This window comes from Akebia trifoliata, chromosome 12, assembly GCF_017979445.1.
Source record: "Akebia trifoliata isolate Shusen 1 chromosome 12, ASM1797944v1, whole genome shotgun sequence".
NCBI lineage: Eukaryota > Viridiplantae > Streptophyta > Magnoliopsida > Ranunculales > Lardizabalaceae > Akebia > Akebia trifoliata.
The window spans coordinates 4,376,990-4,386,127 of NC_141386.1; the positions used below are offsets into that span (position 1 = coordinate 4,376,990).

Below are 9,138 nucleotides of genomic sequence, written 5' to 3' on the forward strand. Positions count from 1 at the left end.
AAAAAGCAAAAACAAAAAAAAAATCAAAAATCAAAAATCAAAAATCAAAATCAAAAAACCAAAAAATCAAAATGGTATTTTGCAAAAGCCAAATTTGATTGCTTAAAGACTAGTTTGAAAATACCCATGTCAAAATTTTCACAAAATCATCACAAATCTAAGACCTCACACGAGCTCCGCGCCACGAGGTCAAAGAAATCAACAGGCACCCTGTCAGACCCCGTGCTTGGGTAGCCACTTCTTGTCATCAAATCTATCAATCGGTGTTTTCAAAAACTTGTTTGAGCAAGATCTTCGGACCCGCACAAATCAGGGTTTTGTCTATTCTTTGCAGTTCTTTGCACGCAATTCCTGCAAAGAGGGGCAGCTGTAGACACCCGAATTTGAGCGGGTCCTCGACGCAAAAATGCCAAAATAGTGATAAAAGTTGCATCGGGCCCTCAAAGCCCAAGCCCCCCAAAAGCCTTCTCTCAATGATCCAAGCCTACTCCCAAACCCAACACTATGCTACCCAAGCCCAACAATTCTTCTTAAACCCATGAACCCCAAAACCATCTCTCCACACCCAAACCCAACCTAAGCTAAGCCCATCACATAAAACCCAAACTATTCTCCTAAACCCAATCCAACATAAACCCCATTCAATCTAAACCCAATCCATCTTAAACCCAATCATAAGCCCAACTCATAACCTAAGCCCAAACCCAAGCCAAACCAGCATCATCACATCAAACCAATCACCAAGAGATGACACAGTCAGCATCGCCTCCCACCTCCCGCAGCTAATCAACACAACCCATAACCCTACCCGAACCGAACCTATTCCCCATCCTATCAGCATCAACCACCAACATCATAACCCATAACCCTACCCGAACCTAACCTATTCACCATCCGCGCATCATCAACCACCAACATCATAACCCATACCCTACAGACCCGAACCTATTCCCCATTCTCTAACACTATCAACTACCCACATCAAAACCCATATCTATCCATCACTTTTCCTTAAAACACTCCCACAAAATCACCTCAACCCATACCTCCCATACTCTTCTATCTAATCATCCAACTACCATCACCAATCAACTAATCTCTTCATCCCTCCATTTGCCACATGTCATCATCCCTTCAATCCTCTCAAAATCAAACCAATCACCACTCATCTCTCCAAATCAAACACCATACCTCTTCAACCATCTCAACACTCCTTCTCCAAACAACTACCTTACACCACCATTCCTCCCATCAATCATCACTCATCTCACCCCACCAAACACTCTACCCAAATGGATTTGGGTAAGATCCAAACCATTTGGGTTAAAACACAACCTATTTCCCTCATTACAAAACTACCATTATTTCTCCATCAAATTTCATACCCCTCTCCTCTCAAACCCATGCCATTATCCATTATTCTCTTCATTCACCCCATTATACCCTCAAAATACCTCCCAAACCTCTATAAAAACCCCTCCATTCTCCTCTTACAAGAACTAATGAAAATTTGACAAAAAATCCTCTAAAAAAAAAAAAAACATCTCTCTACTCTACTCTACTCTCAACACCTCACTCTCAACTCAACTCAATTTTCTACAACCTCAAGCAAGTCCAAGTCAACTCAAGGGAAGACATACTTGAAGATCAAGATTGGGACAAGGTGGGTTCAACAAAAGGAACACCCCCTCCACATCCCCTCTTCTACTTTCCCCCTCTCCTACACATTTGCACACACCACTATGGTCTAAATCACCAAAGGGCCCCTTCTTCATAAGGGTGCCCTCAATGATTTGAACCTATATCGAAAGCCCTTCACACTTGAGGGCACATATCAAATGTTTTTTTTTTATATTTTCATTTTCTCTATTTCAAAAAACCGAATCCGAGGTTACCACATTACGTGGATGGAGTAGGGTGCCTAACACCTTCCCTACTCCATAAATGGACCCCCTTACCTTTGAATCAAAGGTTGGACCGAATGTGTTCTATCCATACGTGAGTCATCAAACGTCAAAATGACATGATTTTTCAAAAATACAAATCCGGGTGACCATTCACACCCATTTCCGAAAATGAATGGTGGCGACTCCAAAACACCCTAAAGTGGAGGGATGTTTTTCAAAACAATAAATGAAATATTATATGAAAATTAAACTATGAGTTTTACAAAATTACAAAATTTGAAGAAGAAGAGCTTATTAGCTTTTGAGAAGATCTCCAAACTGCCACTTGGCCTCCACATTTTTTTTATCTCATTCTTAACCACAACATAGGAGAAATTGTGTCATAGGAAGTGGCCAACTAGGCTTCCTTCCCATTCTTCTTCTCCCTTTCTCAACATTTCTTTTGGGGCAAGAAATGAACTTATTACTTTCTAGAACCTGAGGGTGAAACGTTAGTTTGCCCAAGCTCCTACCTGAAGCTCTTGTGTTTGATCTTATTAGAGCTACCCATGAGTGACGTCTGTTGTTAGTGTCTACTCTAGTTAGATTAGTCCTTGCACCCCCATTGAATTTGTCTCCATGATTAGATTTAAATTTTGCCCTTAGATGATTGAGGAGATTTGTCGTGATTCTAGCTTCCCCTATTACCCCATTTAGAGCTCATGTCTCATTCTTATTAATTTTCTTTGTACTTATGGACCCCTCCCCCTCTTCTCATTACTACTTATTCTTATGTCTTCCGCATTGAGGTTGAGTTGTGTTTTCTTAACTAAGTCAGTATTTTGTTGAGAGTTTTCTTTTTCAGATTTGGTGGTCCCATTGCTCTCTTCTAAGTCCTCAAAGTCCGATGGCTCTCTCTTTCCCTTCAGGCTTGCCATCTAGCATCTTTTGAGATCGTTGGGCAAGAGACCCTTCCCTAGTAGGTAAGAAGTTCTTCCTCTCTAAGATATCCATAGGGCTTCTAGGAGAGTGCTGACCCCATCCACCTCTTCCCCCTTAGATGCCCCTTCATATGAATAATCCTCTTTTCCCTTCACACCCTCTGGTGGCAAGTTGAAGCCCACAAAGCTCATCCTTCTCTGTCTAAAATCCCCTTGGTTTGGTTCTTCAATTCCTATGAAATCAATGTCATTAGCTACTTTCTGTAAGTCCTCACCCTTTGGTTTAGATTGCTTAGGTTCCCCATCATCTTTCTCACAATCCAAATCGGAATCTCAAACACTAGCTGATCGGAATATCAAACCCAAATTAAAGCTTAATCATTTATTATTTTAAAAATATCTTAAAAAATCATTTATATTTTATAGAATTTAAAAAAAAATGTATTAAGAAAAAGTTTTAGGATATTTTAAAAAAGATGAACAATTTAAAAATTCTTAAATAATTATTGATATATTTAAAATTATATATTAATGATAAATAATTAAACATGTCAAAACGAGTTAAGGGGATTGACGCCTAGAATCTAGTCCCGACCTATTTAATAATTGTGTTATAAGGGTTGACACTATTATGACACATACTTTTCGAGTTGTGTTCGCGGGTTGACTATTGAGATTGTCACCCCTAATTTCAAGCTAAGAAATGGGTAAATGAGTCATTTTACTCAATAGTAAAGGTCAGCAGTCAAGTCAACACTCCGTCGGCGGCGCAAGTAAATGGTCATTGCTCTGGAGTTCTCTATATAGTAAAGAACTCTCGTCCCAAATTTTGGTGGGAAAGAGGAAAATTTCCCAAATTCAAAACCCTAACCATCGTTCAAACTCGAAATCTCCAAAATACAACCAGGTATCAGTCTCGATCTCTCCTCCTCAACCTAAATTTCTCTGCATTATAACTAATTCACCCCAAAAGATCAGCAAAATCTACCAAAATTACTGAAAGAAATCACCATTTAGGGTTTATCTTTTATTTCTCATTTCTTTCTCGTAGATCTCTAATTCCTGAAATCAAAACAAACCCTACTTCTCTTAACTCCAATTCACTTGGTTCTCTGATTGTTTGTTCGAATAATCACGTTTTTCTTCGTTTAGGTTTCATTATTTGGTGAAAATTCTCAAAGAATGAGCTCCACATTACATAAAAACTCCAAAAGCGGTGGAAAATCTCTGTTTTTTCAGGATTTAGCTTCACCGATTTCTACCAATAAAGGAAAATTCGCCACTCCAGGTCAAGCAGCCGCAGTTTCTGCTCTATGGAGAGAGAATTTTGGGGGTACGGATCCCCCACCACCTCCAGTATTTACATTGGAGGATCGTGTCGATTTCTCACCAGAATTTGGCATTTCGGATAACCAGATGTCTTCGGATTCCAAATCCAACATGAAAACCCCTTTACTAGATTCTCCCAGAGATTCCCTCACACCAATGAAAAGCACTCCATATGCCCTAATGGGAGGTCGGAATCTGCAACAGAACTCTTTAAGTTCAAGTTGGTGGTCCCCAGGAATGAGCGGAAGCGAGCGGGATGAGAAAGTGAAGGGTTCACCAGTTGAAGGTGTGGTTCGTCCGGGTGCTTTAATTACTCTTCCGCCACCGAGGGAAGTTGCAAGGCCTGAATTGCAGAGGAATAGTTTGCCTGCAGGCAATTATGACGAAGGGGAGTGGGTTACTGTTTATGGGTATGATTCAACTTCAGTTTCTTGTCCTGCATTAGATATATTTTGATTGGGATTTTATTTTTCTCTGTAAAAAGGAGCTTAAATATTCATCTAAATTCATGGATATTTCTTTCTTGGGTTTAGTACAAATAGTACAAAAGTAATGAACCTTGTAAGAACACAGTTATTTTGGTTCCAAATTGGATGAAGTTGTACATTTTGCCTCTACCCAATGTCATCTATGATTTCAAGTGTATTTCTTAAGCCCAATGAACCTCCCTATTACTAAGCATCACAGTTTGGTTGCTTTCTAAGCCCTAATGCCACGGCAAATCCAATTGTTTTATTTGAAGTAAGAACTAAGAACATTATCTCCTCTTTTCATTTATGTATCAATTGGTTTTTTTTCCTTTCCATTATATGGAATAAGATCCCAAGATACCAAGTTCTCTTGCATTGGTAAGCTTCAAAATTACTATAGGGGAATATTGTATACATGTTTATCTACAAACCCTAGCTTTAAATATAATATAGACAGTTAATTTGGTTGATTTTTGTCCAAGTAAGAAGATAGCTGCGTAAGTTTACCTCCTTGTTATGAAGCTAATTGGTTTATGATATTTGGATAGATAGATGATGGAGAAGTTCAAGAAAAAAGGGAAAAATATATATATGATGAGAAAAAATACAATCTCCAAAGGGTTAATTTGATAGATTTTAGTAGAAAAGGAAATTTTTGAATGAATATATTCATGTTGACCCCAATATCTGGGATCAGGTTTATATTTGTATTTATTTCTATCCATTTTTTATTGACCAACCTCTTTGTTTGCTTTGTCATTGTGGATGACATTACCTTGTTCAATGGCATCCTCTTTGGTATTGAGAAAGTAGAATTCTTTATACACTTGGCAAATTTCTAATTTCAGACCGAGCAACTTAGAAATCATTGTTCTTGAAACCTTGCCTAGAGTAGTATCCTTCACTGATGAGAGAGTATTGCTGTCACTGTCCAAACTCTAGTGTTAAATTACTTGGTCAATCTGAATAATATCTGGTAGTAGATAACCTTCTTTTAGAAGTAATGATTGAATATTATTGACGAAATGAGGAGGGACGTGCACACCCCCAATAAAATGGAAATAATTAATGGTAGGACATCTACATTTGCTCAAGATGAAGATACTTATTTTAAAGTTTGCCTTTTTATTTTATTTTGAGTGCATCATCAAGTTACAATCCAAACAAAAAGCTAAAAGAAAATTACCTACTAAAATATAAATCCCCTCCGGAACATGTGAATCTAAAATCAAAGAATCAGGTTTGAAGAATGCATTATATTTTAGTCATAAGTTGTCATATTCTTATGATGTTTAGCTGGGCACTGTCATGGTTAGCTCTCATCTTGGGAAGCAACACACTCAATTTTCTTTCTGAACCAGTGATATCTTATTTTTCTTCTTTTCCAGATTTACCCCTGGGGATACCAATTCAGTATTGCGTGAGTTTGAAAAATGTGGTACAATATTAAATCATGTGCCAGGGCCAAGAAATGCCAATTGGATGCATATTCTATATCAGGTTCTTCCTCTCCTTGATCTTTAAATTAAACTCCTTGTTTTATTATGCTTTCCATGATTTATCCCATATTTTTTTTTCTTTTCCCGTCAGACCTTCTACGTTATCCTTGGATGTGCCAAATTCTATTCGGCATTGCTATTTTGGTCTGATCATATTGCATATCTGTTGTGCTAAGGAACTTTGAGAGAAAAGGAACAATAGAGAAATAAAAGTGATTTGGACTTTTGTAAGTCCAACAAGAAGTCAGGATTCAGGAATAAGTCAGCAACGGAAAATTTTGGTAAAATCGGGAAAGAAATCGGGTTAGGCTTAGGTCTGTAATTGTTCATACTAGTTGGTGTTCTGATATTATATCACCAAATGTTATGAACTACAATAATAAATCACCAAACCTTCATATAGATATCATCCTTGCATCCATAAGAAGTAAACAAAGTCTTTTTTTTTTTTGCTTTTATTGTGGGCTATCTCAACCTATTTTTTCCCCTCATTTATAAAATTTATACTCATAAATAAATAAATAAATATAAAAAATAATAAAATAATAAAAAAAACCAGTCCACGACGCATTTGAGGTTTATATTATTTAAAATATAAAAATATTCAATGTCATTCACATTTGCATTCTCATTATCTAATGCTTCACCAATAAAACAGTCACCATCAGCTTCATCAACGCCATCTTCTCTTACTAGTACTTCAATTTAATCCGATCTAATTGCGAAGTTCACGATTTATTGTAAAATTTGTGATTATTGTAAAATTCGTTATTAAATCGGTGAAGGAAAAAAATCATACAATTTAATCATGACTTTTTCAATAAGTTGGAGAATTTGGTGACCATATATGTATATATTTTTTTTCAGTAGAGGGTTATCAAGCATGGATCTTAAGACAAAATTTCATGGTTGTGGTGCACAATAGAGCAACATTTGAGATCGGGCTTGGCTCCTTCCAAAGGGTGAAGTTATAATTTTCTGAGAAGTTCAAGCATCTTAAAATTGAATTTAAAAGTCATACATGACAATCACGTATTTAACCATTTGGCTTTTCCGTATTCTTTACTATTACACACCAGTGTTATTTAGTGTCCAAGCTTAATTTGATTAAAAGCCATGAAACCTTGGGTGTTTTATAAATCAATTTCTTGACTGATTTGGAAGCTAGGTTTGAACCCAGGACCTTAATGTTGCAACGTGTTGGTCATGACTACCAAGCAGCTTTCATTGTTATTAATTGATTTTAATTCTTCATTTATACAGTATAGAGTTGATGCTCAGAAAGCTCTTAACAAGAGTGGGATGCAAATCAATGGAGTTCTTATCGTGGGTGTGAAGCCTTTGGATCCAATCGACCGCCGAGCTCTGAACGAAGGGCTCAACAACAAGGGCTTCTTGACTTTGCCCCCTCCATCCAATAGGAACCTGGAGCTAATCCCATCGAGAGCCTCCCCTTCCCCCAATTATCTCCAGAACAACAGTCAAACCACTCAGCGTACGACAAGTGTCATTGCTTCACCTGCAAAGTCCGTTGTATCCAAAATCGCAGATTTGATGTTTGGCATCTAAGGGCAGTGGTCTCATCTCATCAATAGGTTTTAACCACTACATGGTATGGTATTGGCTTTCGCCAAATATTCGTTTTGTGTCTTATACTTCCAAGTTCCAACAATTGCAAATGTTTGATGCGGCAAAAAATTTAGTTCGAGAATATGTTGACTCAGCGAGGGTAATTACAATGCTAAGTGATTGAACAGTTGTAGAACCTCCTACCTTCAATGGCATCAAAATTTTTAGGATTTACAGTGACTCAATGTTGACTCAGCGAGAGTGATTCAAGTTTGCCATCTTGGTCTATTAGCGAAGACTAACAGCATTGACCAAATTAATTTACAATGAGATGGCCTTTGAACTTGGTCTATTAGCGAAGACTAACAGAATTGACCAAATTGCCCCAATCTTGCATTGTTCAGCTTCTAATTAAAAACCCCTTTCATAGCCCTAAAATAATTAGTCATCTTTAAGCTCTTCAACCTCTATTTGTAAATTAATTTTTACTTTGATACTAAGCCATTGTCTTCGACCTTCTAAAACTGTTTTTGCTATCCAAAAGTCTTACCAGTCTTCTATTTCTCAAAAATCCTCTAAAAAATTATTTTCCATCAAATTCAAAATCCTTTCACAAATGAATTGTGTTGAAAAAATGAATTTTACTTGGAAAATGCCAAGAAAGTAGAAGAAGACGAGAGAGTAATTTTGGGTGGATTTTACTTTCTCATGGTGTTGGGCAGGAGAATGAAATTCAATCCAGTGCGAATTTTTAATTAAGGCCCTGTTTGGTATGGTGCAAATCATTTTCAAAAATCAATTTTACTTGTGCTTGGTTACGCAATGCAAAAAATTTGCAAGGATCGCCTAAATTTTTAAGAAATTTCAACAAAAGATTTGGGACAAAAAAAGTCACAATAAATTTTTTTATTACAAAGATCAACAAATCACAATAATAAATTATTCATCACAAACTTTTTGTAAATACAAATGATAGTGTACCAAACATGACCTAAGACTGGAAAATCATTTTCTATGGAATGTACAATTAAACAATGAAAATGTAATTTTCCATGAAAAATGCACTTTCCACACAATTTTCATGCTTAATCAAATATAATCATTGACGATGATTGATTTTGAGGAGAAAAATTAGAACAAATAATAATTATATTTACGCTAGTAGACTCAAAATCAGTTAATCGGTTTTGATTACATTTGATAATTGGGTACCTATTGACACCCTTAAACCCTTTTCCCATCTCAGCTTTAATTAATCAATTTACAATCAAGATCATGAAATCCTCATTGAAATCTTTATATAAGGGTTGGTCAAAGTGAATTTTTTTTTTTTTTTTAAATTTTGATTTTAACATGGAATGCGGAGAACAATTTTTAAATGTTTTTAAAGTGCCCTTGGAGTTTCTGAGTGTCAATAAAATTTGGAAAAATGCTGGAATGACTT

At 36.4% G+C, this 9,138-nt stretch overlaps 1 protein-coding gene across 1 annotated transcript; it reads left to right on the forward strand.

Moving 5' to 3' along the window:
• The first annotated feature begins 3,595 nt into the window (after window positions 1-3,595).
• On the forward strand, window positions 3,596-7,926 carry LOC147388714 (nuclear pore complex protein NUP35-like). Its single transcript, XM_086419502.1, has 4 exons — window positions 3,596-3,734; window positions 3,980-4,566; window positions 6,015-6,126; window positions 7,389-7,926. The coding sequence occupies exons 2-4, from the start codon at window positions 4,010-4,012 to the stop codon at window positions 7,692-7,694; spliced, it is 975 nt and encodes a 324-aa protein (XP_086275628.1). The 5' UTR covers window positions 3,596-3,734; window positions 3,980-4,009; the 3' UTR covers window positions 7,695-7,926.
• Window positions 7,927-9,138: the final 1,212 nt, after the last annotated feature.